This window comes from Octopus bimaculoides, chromosome 3 (assembly GCF_046866305.1).
Source record: "Octopus bimaculoides isolate indiv1 chromosome 3, ASM4686630v1, whole genome shotgun sequence".
Taxonomy (NCBI): domain Eukaryota; kingdom Metazoa; phylum Mollusca; class Cephalopoda; order Octopoda; family Octopodidae; genus Octopus; species Octopus bimaculoides.
Genome location: NC_142930.1, coordinates 88474449 through 88495036, shown reverse-complemented (window position 1 = coordinate 88495036; position 20588 = coordinate 88474449). Strand labels below are relative to the sequence as shown.

The 20588-nt window shown below is 31.8% G+C and overlaps 1 protein-coding gene across 1 annotated transcript in view; it reads left to right on the top strand.

Moving 5' to 3' along the window:
• Positions 1-19583, top strand: part of LOC106876009 (cyclin N-terminal domain-containing protein 1) — a 93530-nt gene extending 73947 nt beyond the window's left edge. Inside the window, exons 8-9 of the mRNA XM_014924373.3 lie at positions 5284-5377; positions 19541-19583. Of these exons, the coding sequence (XP_014779859.1) occupies positions 5284-5376 (93 nt within the window). The 3' untranslated portion in view covers position 5377; positions 19541-19583. The remainder of the gene's footprint in view (positions 1-5283; positions 5378-19540) is intronic.
• The last annotated feature ends 1005 nt before the right edge of the window (positions 19584-20588 follow it).

Below are 20588 nucleotides of genomic sequence, written 5' to 3'. Positions count from 1 at the left end.
CACTGTTATAGTCTGGAAAATTATAATAATAAACAAGAGAAGTCTGTGAACTGAGTCCTAATTAACATGTACCTGTTCAATAAATTCCTTGCTGCACTCCTGTTTTAAATTAGGAAAGGACATAGTGAGAATGCAGTGGAAAATTCGAAGAAGTCATGCATCTGATATTGATTAACTGTTGATAATATTTACTAACAGGCTACCTGTGTTGATAAGAAAGGAAACTAGAAAATTTTAGAAATTGATTTTACTCTGGCCTTGACTTGTCTTGTTGGGAGAATAACAAATTAATTTGAAAATATATATTCAAAGCATAATATAATTATAAGAGGTTATCATCTGTTTCTAGCCCACTAATAAAGGTAATTATTAGAAAATAGAAATGAATAAACTTTAACTAAAAGTTCTATGTGTGATTATACAAATCTGTGTAAAATTTACTTAAACCTAAATGACATGAAATGAACTAATCATCTTATATTCTGTTTTTATATCGTTACTATTGGCTTACCAAAAGAATAATAATTTGCAAAATTTTATATAACTAATTATAGAAAGGTGAATATTCATGATTATGTGACACCAATACCTGTTTTAAATCATGAGCAGTGTAAGTAAAATCAACTAACTATTACAGAAAAATGAAAAATGCTGGAGAAAAGTTGAGTGTCTTGTAAAAGCAATAGTAGCAGCAATTTTGCATGATGACCCATCACAATATACCTGATTAACAAACAGCAATAACAATTGCATGAGTAATTTCACCCGAATATACTACCACCTTAAGATATAAGTTAATTTTAGTGATTTGAATCCAGTTATATATAATTTTAAAGATATTTGTATATTCTTTTATATTTTTCAGCCCTAAGGCTGTGGTCATACTGGGTCACTACCAGTAATTGTATGTGTGTGTGAGATTATTTATCTAAGCTAGTTAGATAGACAGATACTTAAATTGATTGATAGACTGATAGATAGATAATAGATTGATAAATAGACAAACAGATATATAATCTCTCTCTCTCTCTCTCTCTCTCTCTCTCTCTCTATATATATATATATATATATATATATATATATATATACATTTTTTCACTCATATTTTCAAATAGCCATTAGCTGCATCAGTTTTAGTTTATACACAACTAGACTCAACAACATTCTTTAATAGGCTCTCAAGTTTTCATTAGGATAAAATATGTACATCTGAATTTGTTATCTACTATTTCCTTCATCAAGTCTTCTGTAATAATAATAATTTCTGTTATATACTACTTGCACCGAGGAGAATTGTGATATGTAATAAATTTAATTTAATCAAATTAATTTTAATTATTCTACCATATTACTAACATGTTGCTGTTCAAAACGATTGTATGCATGTATTAAAATTCTTTTAAATTTAAACATCTTCTCTTCTTCATTTTTTAACTTGCTTGTTGAGTCTCTATGGGATACCTTTTCATAAATTCTCATAACACACAAAATACATGTAATAATTTCATATTCGCAAAAATCTTATGACAGTAATCTACCAGCAAAATATGAAGAATCTTTGTTAGAAACCACCCTTTGGAACCTTTCAAAGTAAAAGATGAGATATAATTTAACCTCTCCAACGCCGACGAAGGGAAATAACCCTGAAATCCGGATACGTTCGTGCTGCTGGTCGAGGTGAGAGGGATAACTCCCTTGGCAAACAGGACACAGTCGTGTGTCGATAAGCCAGCTGGAGGAGATGTCCTCCTGGGGCTAAAAGCAACAGTAACATCCACCCCTAGGGGTCAGCCACACTTAAGTGGCAATATACTACACTTTATCGTGCAGTTACTGTTAATACTTCATTTAGAGAATTAACATTGCTTGTTTTCACCTTTTCAATATCAGTGAAGAATTTCACTGGAAAAGAAGATATAAGGTTTGCCAGGTTTTTGTCTCTCTCACCAAGGTCATCAGCTGTCGAACGCCGACGAAGGGAAATAACCCTGAAATCCGGATATGTTCGTGCTGCTGGTCGAGGTGAGAGGGATAACTCCCTTGGCAAACAGGACACAGTCGTGTGTCGATAAGCCAGCTGGAGGAGATGTCCTCCTGGGGCTAAAAGCAACAGTAACATCCACCCCTAGGGGTCAGCCACACTTAAGTGGCAATATACTACACTTTATCGTGCAGTTACTGTTAATACTTCATTTAGAGAATTAACATTGCTTGTTTTCACCTTTTCAATATCAGTGAAGAATTTCACTGGAAAAGAACATATAAGGTTTGCCAAGTTTTTGTCTCTCTCACCAAGGTCATCAGCTGTCGAACGCCGACGAAGGGAAATAACCCTGAAATCCGGATACGTTCGTGCTGCTGGTCGAGGTGAGAGGGATAACTCCCTTGGCAAACAGGACACAGTCGTGTGTCGATAAGCCAGCTGGAGGAGATGTCCTCCTGGGGCTAAAAGCAACAGTAACATCCACCCCTAGGGGTCAGCCACCACTTAAGTGGCAATATACTACACTTTATCGTGCAGTTACTGTTAATACTTCATTTAGAGAATTAACATTGCTTGTTTTCACCTTTTCAATATCAGTGAAGAATTTCACTGGAAAAGAACATATAAGGTTTGCCAGGTTTTTGTCTCTCTCACCAAGGTCATCAGCTGTCGAACGCCGACGAAGGGAAATAACCCTGAAATCCGGATACGTTCGTGCTGCTGGTCGAGGTGAGAGGGATAACTCCCTTGGCAAACAGGACACAGTTGTGTGTCGATAAGCCAGCTGGAGGAGATGTCCTCCTGGGGCTAAAAGCAACAGTAACATCCACCCCTAGGGGTCAGCCACACTTAAGTGGCAATATACTACACTTTATCGTGCAGTTACTGTTAATACTTCATTTAGAGAATTAACATTGCTTATATATATATATATATATATAGGTGAAAAATTTGGAGGATGATTCCATGCGCTAGTAAATATAAAATAAGATTTGAGGTGAAAAAGCACAAAAATCTTATTTGTGTAGGTAAAGATTATTTAATCCATTACAATATGTACAGAGTTGACTGGTTTCACTTCAAAACTGGTCAACTCTGTATATATTGTAATCGATTAAATAATTTTTACCTACACAAACAAGATTACTATGCATTTTCACCTTAAATCTGTCTTGTGTGTGTGCGTGTATATATATATATATACACACACACACACACACACAAGACAGATACATAGATGATATATATAACTACACACACACATACATAGAGTGAGAGAGAGAGAGAGAGGAAGAGAGAGAGAGGAAGAGAGAGAGAGAGGAAGAGAGAGAGAGAGGAAGAGAGAGAGAGAGCAATGGAAGTGTCTTATTCTGATACTGAACATAACATTGACAGTATTTTATGTTAAAATGTTTACTATCTATTTACTGTCCTGAGTCATCTGCTACAAGACTTTATTATTGATTATTCACCCAACAAACTGAAAACAAAGATAACACTTAATCATTTCATCTAAATTAGCCGTTGGAAATTTTTTTTTAGAAACACCATTTAGGGGTGCAAGGAAAAGAAGCTTTAGTAATGTAACTTACATGATGGGATTTACCAATCTCTCAGGAAATTCTTTCTGTTTTTGATAGGAAAATATTCATGAAAGAAGTTAGTCAAAGCATCTGCCTACAGCTGACATTTTTAGTAATAGATTTGTCTGGTATCAAAACACATTTTTTCAGTCTTCTATAAAATATTCTTTAAGTATTATAAGGATTGGAATTAAAAGACACAGTTATACTTTGTTGGGTGTAGTCATTTTAAATATGAGCAGAACAAAGCCTGTATATCCCTTCAATTACACTTTTTAATTGCACTTACAATACATTTCAATTGAAACATTTAGTACATATTTTGTGATGTGTATATTCAATACTTCTCACATATTTTGTCTAATGGAAATTATTTTTCAAGAGATATAAAACAGAAAAGACTAGAAACTTCAAGAATGTGAAATGTTCTTATGATGCCAACATGATAAAAGACCGTAATTTTCATTGTTATCATCATAATGATACTAATTTTAGCATGTATTTTTCTATGCTTTGCGTGGGTCTATGATATATCTCTTTCTATAATTTTGATCATGTCAGCTCTGCTCTTTTTCTACACTATTTAGCATTAAGTTATCAGTCATTTTCAGCAGTATGCATAATCTATTCACACTACATATCTAGACCAGTCCAGTCTCGTATCCTCTACAGAGGAGCTAATATTTTTGATGTTGAACCAATTTCTCAAAACAATTAACATTCACTTTTTCTGTTGATGATGTAAAAAATATTTTCAAATGTATTACTTGGTACAATATCAATCTTAAAAAGTTTCCACATGCAGCTGGTTTTACCATATCTTGAATTTAAAGATGAAACTTTTTCAAAAGATTTTCTGAAAGCTTTATTATTTATGAAATAAAGTTGAAACAGATGCTGCTTTTTCTTCACATCAAAAACAATTCAGTATTTTGTAATTTACGTGAAATTCATTTAAATCTTCTTTTCTAATAAACTTTTAGCTACATAATCCAAGACAGAATTTATTTGTATAAAGAACACTGTTACTTCAATATATTCCTACAAATATGAATAAAGTAATAATTGTATTTTTCTAAAATGTGTAAAATTTAATACCTACAGTTTAACAAAAAATATCATTTTTGAAATTAATAAAAAGAAAAAATAAGACATTCTGAAATTTGACAAAGGCTCATTTCATTTTAATATTTTGCCTCAAGATATCATTACAAAATAAAAGGCTACTTTCTTATACTGAAACAGGAATTTCATTAATCTTTGAAGTTTTTCTTGCTCTGAAAATAAGATATTGAAATATTCTATTAAAATTGAAAAACTGCTGAAAGGTAATCATTTCTATGAAGGTTTCAGTTGTTAAATAAAAAAGGTGTTTGTATCCATGTATTTTTTGTTGCTTTTTTTTTTACTGTTTGTAAACTTGATATTAGCATATCCAAGATATGATGAGATTTTTCTTTTCAACATTATTTTCTTTTATTATTATTGATAGTCAACATTTGTAACAAGCTAGGTGTTATGATTTTAATCTGATGAGATTTATTTTAAGAAAATTCTTTTACATACATATTAGCTAAATAACTATGTTAAATATTTCAATATCCTAATCTCTGCAACAGTCAAGTCAGTTTAGAAATATAATAAATCTTATATTAATTAACAATTCAACATTTCAGAAGTTATTTTGATTATTTATTATTTTGTGTCTTATTTCAGATTATTGATAGATTGTGTATGATAACAAGTATTCCTATGGAAGATATAGTTGATTTTACAGTAATTCATTTACAGAGAATTTCCAAAATATAAGGTAAAACTGAAATTAAACTATGAATTTCAAATCTTCCCTCAAAATTATTAGAAACAGCAGATAACATTGTTTAAACATCTTCATGTTATACAAACTGTTTCATTATATAATAAAAGTTGTTTTGCTTTTGTTTCACTCTGTATTTTTGTTTTTGTTCATCGTTTGTATAAAATTGTAAAGTGAAATTAAAAATTAAAATTTAATCAACTTTTAATATGGGTATAGACTTAAATCAAGGAACCTAAATATTTCTGCTTGTTTTTTCTATTTTACACATGAAGATGAAAGGCCAATTTTTTTTTTACAGTTATAACTATGTATTAAGTATAGATAAAATAGTGAAATAGATTAATGGAAAGAAATGTTTCTTGGACTGCTATTATAACAGGTAAATGAATTTGTTCCTTTGGAAGGTGAAAAAAAGAATGATCATTCTTTTAGATTAAGAAAATATCAGTAAGACAAAGATAATTGTAAAATCTCTAGACATTGTCCATGTGGTATATAAAGACACAACTTGGGTGGTGACAATGTAGTTTGAACTACAAAATCGAACTATTCAGGAAAGATTTATACTTGATGAGTCAGAGACCTCTATCAGAATGAAATGCTCATGTTTAAACAATTCAAAAGTGTAATAAATTAGTTTGCCATAAAAAAATGGATCAGTCTAATATTTTGGGCATTGCCCTTTGTGAAAAGGATTAATTTTCTGTTGATAACAAAATTGATGGATAGGAATTCTTCTTGTGACAAATAAATTTATGGCAATGTTTATAGTCACTAATTGCTGACAAACATCCCATTACTTTCCACAGGTTTTACTGCTATAGTTTAAGACTGGTGGTCCCTGAAAAAAGAAAAGATTTCACATGGTAATATAGGTGATTATTTATGATTGCTAACTTGAGCATGAAAATGTTGAAGATAAGACTGATAAATTGGTAGTTGCTACTATTGAATTGTTGTTATGCTTATAGAAAAGACACATAGTTGACTGTTACATGTGTACAAAGAAAAGAGAAAAGTGAGAAGCATTACAGTTTGCAAAATAAAGGCTGGAATGCTGCCTGGTTCCTACTTGTTGTGGATTTCAGCTTCTTTAATGATCACAAGTGTCTATGTTTGTAATTTTTGTGGAGCCTTTTTGATATGGAAAGGAAATGAATTGAAGTATCAAAGAATACTAAGCAGAGAAATGTATATGTGTGTAGTAGTTTAGAGTTCAACAGTATTTAAGTTAATCAAATCCTCAATCATAAATGTAACAAAATAATTTAGTTGGTACAAATTGCTAAGAATTTTTTGTTAATATGTTTTCAGTGGAGTAAGGACAGCATCTATGGCTTCTAAGATTTTTGTGAGTTATGCCATCAAAATACAATACAAACACTTACAGGTTGATGCATGCAACATAAATATGGGCAGGAAAGAAACCTCAGTGGATGCAATCTGGAGATATATTGGGTCTGTGCAAGGTGAAATAGAAAGAAGATGAAGACTGAAGAAGTAGCAGGAATTAGGGTTAGGATTTGATGCTTATACAACTTGGTTTTCAAAGGAGAAGCCACAATTAAAACAATAGGAGAAGCAAAGAGAAGAAACTGTAAATTTGGAAAGTCAGGAGTTGTAGCATGTCAATTAGTCAAATGATCATTTTTTTTGTAGCAGCTCCATATCCCCATAGTTTTATTATAGGTTCATTACACCTGACCTTTGTAGAATATAACAGCTAAAGTATTTTCTAGGCAATGAGTGTATTAGATGTAATTTGGGTAATATAGTGACTGCGAGGTTGATATAGATTATGATCTGAATATTTATAGTAATGTGTATGTATGTGCACATATACACAAATAGATAGAGATATAGGTAGAGATTAGACCCGTATAATATATGTGTATATATATATATATATATATACCCATGCCAGCATGGACAATGGACATTAAATGATGATGATGATGCAGGTAATGAAAGTCCTGGGGAGGGTCATAGCCCAACTAATTAGGGAGAGAGTCAGTCTAGATGAGATGCAGTTTGGGTTCATGCCAAGGAAAAGCACCACTGATGCTATATTTCTGGTAAGACAGCTGCATGAGAAATACCTAGCCAAAGATAAACCTATGTACCTGGCTTTCATTGACATGGAGAAAGCCTTTGACAGCCCCAACACCCCACCGATCCCTTATCTGGTGGTCAATGAGGAAACTAGGGATAGATGAATGGTTAGTGAGAGTTTTACAAGCCATGTACAGGGATGCTGTCAGTAAGGTGAGGGTTGGCAACTAGTACAGTGAAGAATTCTGGGTAGGGATAGGGGTCCACCAAGGTTCAGTTCTCAGCCCCATCTTAGTCATCATAGTCCTCCAGGCAATAATAGAAGAATTCAAGACAAGATACCCCTGGGTGCTTCCCTATGCTGATGATCTTGCTCTAATTGCTGAGTCACTTTCAGAACTAGAGGAGAAGTTTCAGGTGTGGAAGCAAGGATTAGAATTGAAGGGCCAATTCAACCTAGCAAAAACCAAAGTCTTAATAAGCAGGAAAGCAGACAAACCACAAATCCCTTCAGGTAGATGGCATAGGTAGAAACTCCATAAGATGTACCCAGTGTAAGCTATGGACACATAAGAGATGCAGCAATATCAAAGGAAGGCTAACTGAGAAGATAGCTTTCCTGTGTGGAAAATGCTCAGGAGCAGTAAACACTGAAAATGCACATAGAACACCTTCCAGGGTGAAAAACTACAAATAGTTGATAGCTTCCGTTACCTAGGTGACCAAGTCAGTAGCCAGGGTGGATGCTCTGAAAGTGTAGCTGCTAGAATAAGAATAGGATGGGCAAAGTTCAGAGAGCTCTTACCTCTGCTGGTGACAAAGGGCCTCCCACTCACAGTAAAAAGTAGACTGTATGATGCATTTGTGCAAACAGCCATGCTACATGGCAGTTTAACATGGGCCGTGACTGCTGAGGACATGCGTAAGCTTGCAAGGAATGAAGCCAGTATGCTCCGTTGGATGTGTAATGTCAGTGTGCATACACAACAGAGTGTAAGCACCCTGAGAGAAAAGTAGGACTTAGGAAGCATCAGATGTGGTTTGCAAGAGAGACGACTGCACTGGTATGATCATGTGTTGTGAATGGATGAAGACAGCTGTGTGAAAAAGTGTCACACCCTAGCAGTTGAGGGAACCTGTGGAAGAGGTAGACACAGGAAGACCTGTGATGAGGTGGTGAAGCATGACCTTCGAACATTGGTCCTCATTGAGGCAATGACAAGTGACCAAGACCTTTGGAGATATGCTGTGCTTGAGAAAGCCCAGCAAGCCAAGTGAGACCATAACCATAGCCTATGCCAGTGCTGTATAACCAGCCCATTTAAGAGTACCCTTCAATCATTGGGCAATAAATATGCTTGCGAAGACCTGTTGAGGCAAGTGAAATCATTGTCATGGCTGATGACAGTACCATCTGATTGGCACCCTTGCCAGTTGAATGTTAAAAGCACCATTTGAGTGTGATCATTGCCAGGGCCGCTGACTTGCTCCTATGCTGGTGGCATGTAAAAAGCACCATTCGAGTGTGATCATTGCCAGCATTGCCTGACTGGCTCTGGCACATAAAAAACACCATTAAAGTGTGGTTGTTGCCAGTGCCACCAGACTGGCTCTTGTGCAGGTGGCACGTAAAAAGCACCATTTGAGCATGGCTGATGCCTGTACCATCTGATTGGCCCTTGTACCGGTGGTACGTAAAAGCACCCACACCACTCTTGGAGTGGTTTGTGTTAAGAAGGACATCCAGCAGTAGAAACTTTGCCAGATCAGATTGGAGCCTGGTGCAGCCTTCTGGCTTTCCATCCCTCAGTCAAACTGTCCAACTCATGCCAGTATGGAAAGAAGATGATGATGATATAAACAAGTCTCACACATGTTTGCATATTATCTATGACTAGGCATTCTACATATTTCTCTACTTTTCAATTCACTGTCATAATGATTTTTTTTATACATCTAATGTTAGGCATGTAGAACATTGTATATGTAACTATTAAATTGTTATGCAAAATTTGTTTGTATAATATATTCCATACTCAAATATATACCTCATCATTTTGCATTCATATTTTACACACACACACACACATGCATGTGTGTATGTGTGTCTGTGTGTCTGTGTATATATACATGCATACATATATATATGTGTGTGTGTGAGTGTATATATCCGAGTTTGTATGATTGTGCATAGAAGAATATATCAATCAATGAAACTCCAACTTAGTCTGATTTTCATGTTTTATTATTTACAATTGTTCCAATTTTCACAATTTTACAATCATCATCATCATCATCATTGTCATTTAATGTCTGCTTTCCATGCTGGCCAGAGTTGGACGGTTTGACTGAGGACTGGTGAGCCAGAAGGTTGCACCAGGCTCCAATCTGATCTGGCAAAGTTTCTACTGCTGGATGCCCTTCCTAACGCCAACTGTTCCAAGAGTGTAGTGGGTGCATAATCATCAGTTTGTGTAGTGACAGTTGTGTTCCACAATTGACAACTTGCACACATTTGTCAATAGTGGAACATGATTGTCATTACATCAACCTGACAATTGCATAATGCATGAAAATATTAGCTTAATTCAATATTGTAAAACTGTAAAAATTGTAAAAATTGGAATTAATAAAACATAAAAATCAGACTAAGTTGAAGTTTCATTGATTAATATATATATATATATATATATATATATATATATATAAATATAATTTAGTTTTAATTAGTTTTAGTTTTACTTGTTTCAGTCATTTGACTGTGGCCATGCTGGACTACCGCCTTTAGTCGAGGAAATCAACCCCATGACTTATTCTTTGGAAGCCTAGTACTTATTCTATTGGTCTCTTTTGCCAGACCCCTAAGTTACGGGGATGTAAACACACCACCATCGGTTGTCAAGCGATGTCGGGAGGACAAACACAGACACACAAACATATACACACACATGCATATATATATATATTTATAGAAATATACGATGGGCTTCTTTCAGTTTCCGTCTACCAAATCCACTCACAAGGCTTTGGTCGGCCCAAGACTATAGTAGAAGACACTTGCCCAAGGTGCCACACAGTGGGAATGAACCCGGAACCAAGCTACTTAGTACACAGCCACTCCTTATATATATATAAGTATGGCATTATATATCTCTATTTGGTTGAGACTACCTGACTAAGTGAATAAATAGGAGATGGTGTATAATGACAATAGGAACATGATGATTGGTTAAAGTAATTGAGAATATAATCATGAAAAGTAATTGGAGTGGGCGTGATGGTGGTAAAGGTGAGAGTAATATGGTAGAATTATAGTGCAAGAGGGAGTAGTAGAAGTGAGGCAGTAAAGGCAGGTATTTGCATGTTACTGTGTGTGAGATTGAAATAGATAGAGAGTAATAGAAATGACTGAGAGTAAGAGAGAGTTTCTGATATCAACTATGATGACTGGTCTAGAGGTTGAGAGAATGTTGGCTGGCAGCACAGAAATGGTGATGGTACTGTGTATCTGATACGAACAAATCTGATCTGATCCTTCATATATAGGCGTCTTGATGAAAAGGAGATAGCGTGATGAAGACTGGTAGAATACCCTCAGGTCCTATGCTATCCCTTCTTACATAGTGTGTGCACAAGCTCATACACTTGTCCATACATACACACACGTTCACACTTACACATGCATTAACACCTGAATATTTTGAATACTGACTCAAATCTTATTTTGCAATTGATAATTTTATTAAAAGAATGACCTGCATAATTACCTGCAATTGATTAGGAATTTACTATTTTGTGATATTTTCTCCTCTCATTTTATATTTACCAGATATATCCAGAAAGGCTAATGCTGTGTTTCATAGTGTGAAAAAAGATCAAGTTTTGTGCTGGCTTAGTTAGCATTAAATAAGATCTGTGTTTTTATCATGGCTTGTGTATAAGAGAAATTGTCTTCCAAATCTTTCTCTTTCTATAGAATTTGATTTGTCTGATTTTCTGTTTCATTTCTCTCTAAGTGAATTTGAAGTTGTCTCTACTCTTAGATTATGTTAAACATTACATAGTGTAAGAGAACAAGTATGTGATTCAGTTAACAAACAACCAGCTGCTCTCTATATTTATATGCTGTTATTGTAAACAAACCATATTAGTATTACAAAATAATCTGTAGCCTAACAGTGCTGAGAAATAATGCAATGCTTGTATCAGGATTAATAAATATATCAAGGTGTAACCTATGGACATGGATTTGAATATATATGTCACCAACTTTATTTTCTGATTTTTTGACTTGCACATGTCATCCAAAATATATACCACTAAATTCTTTTCAACAATATTCATATATAGGGCACATGGCCTAGAGGTTAGGGTGTTGCACTTATGATTACGAGATTGTGGTTTCAGTTCCTAGACTGGGTGGTGTGTTGTGTTCATGAGCAAAGCACTTCATCTCACATTGCTCTGCGATGACTATGACACCTGATGTGTGGTACACTGTGCATCTGTAGAGGCAACATCAATTTGATGGAGGGAGTCACCAGATGTATGGCACATACTTTTGATCACTAGAAACATATCATTTGTGCAGCTTGTTCGGCAAAAGCTGAACACTTTCGATGGGAGCATCCATTATCTATCATATATATATATATATATATATGTATATCTATATAAACATTATATATGTTTGTAGTACCAATTATTTTTTCCTCTCCCTTGAACCACTTCCTTTTAAAATCCAACCCTCATTCTCAACATCATCCCTTCCCACTTTATCTTTCACTGATCAGTCCCTCTCTCTGCCTCCAATTATCTCTCTCTCCTTCCCTCTCTAAACTACATTTATCTCCTCTATAGCAAGGCATCTGTAAGGCACTTGTACCTGTCTTTCTTGTCATCTTTTATATAAAGCCATGTTTCTTGCAACTATATATATATATATATATATATATATATATAGTCTGTTAAAGATTGTCATACCGGCCATGACGAAGGGAAATAGCCCTGAAACTCGAGTCGCCTTTATATATATATATTTATATTTATATATTTATATATTTGATCCTTTATATTGAACACTCAATATTTCATCTACATTCAATACTTTATTTCATGGTGCCATCCATTTTTATTTTATTTTATATTATATATTGTATATTATATTATATATTGTATATTCCATATTCTATACCCCACATTAGTTCTGCAGGAATATAAATAAAACATAAAAAACAGACAGTGTTGGAACTCTTTTAAGCAAAATAATATATTCCTCTATACACAATCATACAAAAAAATCCACCTTTTTTTGTATTTATTTTTACTCGCATATATATATATATATATATATATACACACACACATACATACATTATATACATTTGTAGTACCAGTTACTTTTTCCTCTCCCTTGAACCTCAGTTGAGAAGTTTCCTTCTTTGTCTTGTGAGTTATTTGGCAATCCCATGATCTGTCGTCATTAAAAAATGCATTCAGTATACTATATAAAGTGGTTGGTGTTAGGAAGGATATCCAGCTATAGAAACCATGCCAAAACAGACATTGGAGCTCAACACAATCCTCTAACTCACTGGATCCTTTTAAAGTGTCCACCTCATACCAGCATGAAAGATGAATGTTAATTGATAATGATAATGATGATGATACTTTCAATTAGTAAATTATTTATGGTTTTTGTCTTTCCTTTTTTCTTAGCTTTCTTTCCTTTCAAATATTCTTTTTCTCTAATGTATCACTGTTAATAGTAATTTTTTTTCGCAACTGTGATTATTTTATAAAATCTTTTTCATGTTTTATTTTGCAAAACCTAATTATATTTCATATAAATCCATGCTGCATTATTTGCTACTCTTTACGTTATTTAGGAGGAGGCATCACTTATCAGGTTTATTGTATTTTTATTTATTGCAAATCTGATTTATATTCTAAGAGGGTAAAGTAAAAACATTTGAAATACAGTTTCTGTATCAAATATATGAAATATCCAACACTGCTTATTTATTAGCTAGATGAATTCTTGTAACATCTATATTTTGAAATAGCTATCAGATATACCTGAATGTGTAAAATGGTTTTGGCTGTAAATTAAGAGTAACTTCAAATGACTGCCTGAGTGGAAAAAAAATTAAGATAAATATTAACTTATGTTATCTTAAGCATTCAGTAATAGTTAAGCTTTACTTGCTGGAAGATCATCCACAGGGTATGAGTATACTTCTTCTTTGGAATAATGTTCAAACTTTATAGTATAGTGTGACATTTTAACTCAGTTGAATTTTTCAATCTATGAAGTTATTAAAAGTGATTTAAAATTTTTTCAATTAGATATTTTATTGATGATATATTGTCTCCTGAATCAAACAATGCTATAATACACATACTGAATCAGATATTTATTTTTGTATTTTAAACTAAGTTTTTCTGTTTTTACGAAAAGTATTTCGCATCTAATGTAGGGTTTGTGGAAAGAATATTTATGTAATGCAAATATTTATAAGAAATTTAAACATGGATAAAGAATCAAAATATGTTCTAAAATAATAAAATGAGATGTAGAAAGTTTCTTTTAAGTGAATATTTTTGGAAAATAAGACAGTCTTTCCATTACACTTACTGATTTATTTTAAAAAGTTAATCTAAAATACATTTGCCAAGACACAAAAAGAACATCGAGCAAATGTGTTTTTGTAATATAAAGAAATATATTCAAGATAAAAGATAAAATTTTGATACATAAAAATTTATATACAAGTAGGAAAAAAATGTATGAAGGCATTAGAATTAAAGTAAAAAGAAAAAGTGCAAATGTCTATTCTCTCAATAATTTCAAAATTACTTCAGTGTATTTCAGTTTTGATTGCTTGTAAAAATAGAAGTTACAAATATTCTCTTCTTGTTAACATTGTTAATTCCCTACTTCCTGCTTAAAATTTAACAACAAGAAATGATATCTTTAAAAATGAAATTCTAAAAAGTATTCTTTGTTAGATATCAATTATTAGTGATTGACTCACAATTAATATTTCTTCAATAATACTGATATACTTTTTGTCACAGAAATAAATGAATAAAAATAGAAAGTGTTGGCGATTTCTATATTAAAATCTGTGGAATTATATATCTAAAACATATTAGACTGGCCAAAAGATGTTAAATACCTATTCTAATATATACTTAAAAAATATTCATATATTTGGTATTTAAAATTCTAGAAATTCTTAATGTTAATAATAATTTGAAATTTTGTTAATAAAAATTTAATTCCATGTTTCTGGTCATTTAATTTCTATCTGAATAGAATGTAACTTAATCTTTTTATTAGAAATTATATGAGTTAATGTCTTCATAGATGCAATATTTGCAGATTTTATAAAATCCATTTTACAAAATTTAAAGAATTTTTATATATCTCTGTTGGAACAGAAAGTGTATGACTAACTGTAAAAGATATAGAAATCATATTTCTACAAGCTTCAGTGATAAAAATAAAATGAAGAGAAATTATATTAGTCTAAAATGATGTCAGTGGGATATGAAGTAAATCTATTCCCTTCTAGTAGATCTGATTGCATATTTTTTCATTTGAATAAGAAAATAATATGGATTTAGAATGTTCAGGTTAGTTGTTAATTTATTAAAATAATTCAACAGAAAACACTTTTTTTTCATTTTATAAATATCTGAATAAGTATTTCACTGGGTACATCAAATATAGCATTCACTTGTGCACATGTTTGTGTGTGTGTGCATGTGTGTGTATGTATGTGTGTGTGCATGTATGTGTGTGTGTGTGCATGTGAGTGTGTAAAATTTAGGTAGGCAAATAGAGTCGAGAAAAAGAGAAAGAAATAAAAAAGACATAACGGATGCAGTACTTATGAAGGCAAATTCATATTTTCAAATGGTGTTATATCAAATATGCATTACTTAAAATACTATTATTTGTTTTCTTAAACAATAGATTTTAAAGCTAATTGTTCTTTCTCCTAACCATTTGACCATATGATTCTACAGCTGAGAATCATAAAATGTTTCAAGTTTCATGTAGTATAAGATATGCATGTATACATGTATGTCCATATGTAAGTGTGTATGTAAAATGAGTTGTACTATATATGTTTTAGGTATTTGAGAATTAATAATATGACTATGGTGTAACTGTTCCAAAGAGTTTTTATTGTAGCTTATACTCCCAATTAAATACTATACTCAAGAAAACATACGATACTCAACACAATATAAAGTAACTTTGACAAAACCTCAGAGAAGAAGCATTTGTAGTTGAGAAAGCTTGCATAATGTTCTTCCCTCACAGTATTTGAAAAAAGATAGTGGCATCTTTTGTCATGTGGTGAATAAATTGATGTTTCTACATACAATAGTAATATAATAGTAGTTTTTCACCCAAGATTTTCTAACTTAGGAACTTGACTTTTATGATATCAGCTAGTGTTTATAACTATTATGTTTGTGCGTGTTCCAGTATTTTGAGTATGTTTCACTTAATATCAAGATTTTCAACGTGAAGCCTAATATAGAGCTGTCTCCTTCATGTTTTTTCTGTCATTTTATGTTTAAAGTCTGAATTAATGAATTATCATATCAGGTGTTATGTAATGCTACTAATCACCTTACTATTACTGTCATAGTTTGTATATGAGACTATGGCTGTCATAAAAATTCAGCTGCAGTATTTTATCTGTTGTTTTCTATTTTTTTAAGTGCTAGGTGAATTTTCTATATTACCTTTAACTATTATTTTCCTTTAGTTAGTGTCTGAAATAGTAACAAGAATTTTAATACTGGTTTGTAAATACACATTTTACATGCTTACTTTTTCATTCTTTTACTTTCCAAAGCCTTCTATCATAGAAGACTCTTTCTTACACAACATAATCCTAACAAAGTTTACATATTAACAAGAATATATAATCTTATTTCAGACAATGTTCTTTATTACACCAAATGTAATTTGTTTCAAAAGTATTTTATAGGAACAGATGTATCATAATAATAAATAATTTGTTAATTTTGTAATTTGTAACTATGTGAGTTTTTAACATAAGATATAACAAACTATTTCTAAAATTTTAACAACTAAAAATATAGTAAGTTATTGATGTTAGTGTTTGTTTTCAATAATTAATTACTGATTATGTAATTTTCTGTATACCTGTTATGGATTGAAGTACTCCATAGTAATTACATGTATTTTCTATTCTATAGTGATTTAAGTGCAACACTTGTTTTTCATCAATGTTCAATAACTTGATAACTTGATTTTCCATTATTAAGTTGTTCAAAATATTTTAAGAACTTCAAAATTTTAAACTTTCCTTTCATGCACCTTTAAGTAGAAATACAAGAGCAATTTTTATTGTCTTCTCTCATTATATTCTTTTTAAATAGTAATCTATTTGACTGAAGGATAATTGATTGCAAGGACCAAATGAATCAATTTACAAAAGCAACACAACTTGATCTAGAAAAATTTTGTATGAGTGAAAAGAGAATAATGCATTCATTTGTTTTATTAGGGTCAAATATGGATATAGAAAGGACAATCACAACCTCGAGTAGATCTCCCATTTTAAAAATGTGCACTTTAAATATTAAAATAAAAAAAACAAACATATAAAAAATATAAATGGTATTATATTTTCATAAAATAGATTTTATTAATGCATAATCAGAAACTATCAAATGATTTTTCCTAATTGAAATTTATTCAAATAATAGTTGCATTTCTATTTCAATCAACATTTATAACTTTTGTCTCCTAATTTAACATTTATATGAAATTTTTATCAAAGAATACAATAACATTACATAAACAACACATCAGGATAAAATAAAATGTATAATGTCTATTTCTTAAAATTTTGGAGAGTAAATCTTAAATAAAATAAAAGCATGAATTTATTTTAAAAATTAACATATTTCAATTTGAACATACACAACTTTTTATGCATTTATATTGCACAAATGATGGTTATATAAGCATGTTGAAAAAAAGCATTAAAATGGATTGTACCAATTACACTACCCATATCTGTGCTAACTTTTGTAAAAGGATCTTATTTTGATTCTATTTAGGGCAAATATATGAATATTTTATTCATATTCTTCAATGACCTTTAGTAATAGTTTTGTAATTTATTATTTTGTTGTTGAAAGCTAATGTGTTTATATAGTTTTGAATGCACTTCAAACAACCATACTATTACAATAAAAAAAATATTCATGCCTCTTATCCTTATGGTACAGGACATTAGCAAATCTTTTGTTTCTGTCTAAAGTAAACTTTAAATCTAACTTTTCGTCTTTTTCTCCCTGATACTGTTTCATGTTAACACTTTTTTTACATTCCTTTCTGGCCTGTCACTTTACTATTATGTTGTGTGCTATCTGGCTCCAATCAAAGAACTGGCTATTGGTTTGCCTGATATGGTTGGTACTAGAAAAAAAAAAAAAAAAACCATTTCTCTTCTATGCTTTATCTTTCTATCCTTTCTTATCTATCAAAGTAAGCTTCATAGTTTTGCTAACTATCAGTTATTCCCTTTGGAAGGCTATTTAAACTCCCACACCCTTATCCTTGTTGAAATTTGTGTTATAATCTTCCTTATTTTCTATCTGATCTTGCTTATCTCTCATCTGTGATAGGAGACACATTCCTAACCAAGAAGAGATACAGCATGTGCTATAGATTATCTCTGTTTTCCTGGTCATGATGCAGTGGCATTGGGCAGCATTTTACAATTGTGTTTTTTTTTTCTGCTGGTATAAGTTACATGAGTCTCATCACTTGCTGTAGTGCACATCATGTGTCACATGCAGTAGCAGAAAAAATGGGTCCATTTTATGTTACTGGTTCTAGAGAGGTTGTCCCATGTAGGAGGACTAGACAGTTTCCTCTACCCTGTATCCGTTTTTGTTCAGAGTTAACCATTTTATCATGCTACCAGCATGATAAAATGGTTATTCCATGTGGAAGAACTAATGAGTCTTCTCTTCTCAGTATTGGTTCTTAATCTCATATAGGTGTGTGTGTGCATGTGTGTGCACATGCATGTGGGGGGGGGGGTGTAATGCATGCAATGTATGTGCATGCATGTGTGTGTAATGCATGCATGCAATTGACAAAGATGGGATTTCTTTTTATGTTGCTATTAACTAACAGAGCAAACTAGGTGCATTTAACATGTCTTATTCACTATTTATTATATGTATTTATTGCTTGTAATTATTTCTTAGTGGTTAGTTTCCTAGACAAGACATATTCAATGTGTTGCAAAGAATTTCATTTTTACTATATGGGTCCAAAGAAATTTGTCTTTCCAACATCAGGGATTGTTTGAACTGTTCATCCAGAAAAGAATCTCTCAGTTGCTTGGCATAAAGTTACTTACAGAAACATTCTAGCCTCTAGTTGATGAGTATGAAGTTTCTTCTTTCTGTTTTTTTCTACCACTACTATAATGGCCTTTGCATCTTGGAGCTGGATGAGCTCGTGTTACCTTCATTTAGGCATTCCTAATCCACTTATCTCTCCTTCTCTCAGCACTCTTATGTTCAACACCTTGTGTCCTGCACTAATCCCTATGCTTAGACATTCTCCCTAGAATGTCTGCCATCTGGGACTCCCTCCTTTTCATGTCTTTCCTACAGGTGTTGATTTGCATGGCATTAATCTCACTCATCTTAGAGGGCATATGAAGGCCATGAAAACTACCTCTTCCTCTCGAATCTTTAAGTAAAAAAATATTATTTCTTGCTTAGAAGCAAAGTATCACACAAATGGATATGGGACAGGAAATTGTTAATCAAGAGCTAGAGACTGTAATAATTGTCATTAAATGATGATTAAGCTCTTGATATTGTGTAATCTTTAAATATTGATATTGTTTGACAATAGAATAAAATGAATCAAAACAGCTTCACTGCATTTCAAATTATGTTCTTTTTATATCTAAAATACAAACATCAAGAACCACCAAAAAATATTTACATGAAGTTATGATTAAGTATATGATAAAATAAATGATAGAGCTAGAGACTTTTGTTGTTATGTTACAGGTATTGAATATACCAAGTTAGCTAGATTAGAACTGTGGCATTAAGGTAAGTAGTGAAACATTTGCAAGTTATTCATTCAACTACTACACAATATATACTGTTTTGTTTTAAAGAATCATACTGCCCATGTCCATCTGAAATTGGTCAGTCATGTTAGGTAATGGACTATGAACACTGCTCCACCTTACCAGATTAAGTAATAAAAATGTCAGAAAATTATGATTGGGTTGAATTGAAAAAGAAACAGAGTTCAACTCATTCCAGCTCTTACACTCAGTAAAGGCTGACTTGGAGCTTCAAAATAACAACCCTTGCAGAATGATGATATAAATTAAAGCATTCAACTTCCTTTATAACATTACATACGATTTAAATGTTCAGAAACTTCAAGAAATTTGACTTTAAAACAACACATTAGTGCATGAACCAATTCAAAAAATATTGTATAGATAAAAATGGTAATGATTATGAAAAAATACAAAATATGGATTGAAAACAATGGAATCTATAATTTTCAATAGCATTCTTCTGTTATTTTAATAAGAAAAATTTTTTAAGTCCAAAATTTCTGAAAATAAATATAGTACTAGAATAATAAATATAAAATGGATCTTAAATTTTATAAAAATTCAAGTAAAAGTAATCACTATAGTATTTTCCATTTCTTTTAGAGAAACAGTTTCATACTAAATTTTTATTGAGAATTTCATCTGAAGATAAAATACTTTTTTATAAATCTAAATTCTATTCATTTAAAAGATGCATACATTATTTCTGAAACTAAATAAGCAAAGTCACTAAAATATGTTGTAATTAATCAGACTATTTTTTAAAGATGTGAATAGATTTGTAACATTTTTAATACCAATGTACGAATGAATTCTTAATTTCTTCTATCACTGCACGCCCTAGGTACATTATGATAAAGCTTTCTCACCTTTGCACTGTGAAAGAATAGAGAATGTTATAAACTGTCACACTTTTTAAGAGTAATCAATCTTAAAAAGGATTTTAAAAAAACTTATAAAGAAATCAGCACTTAACATTA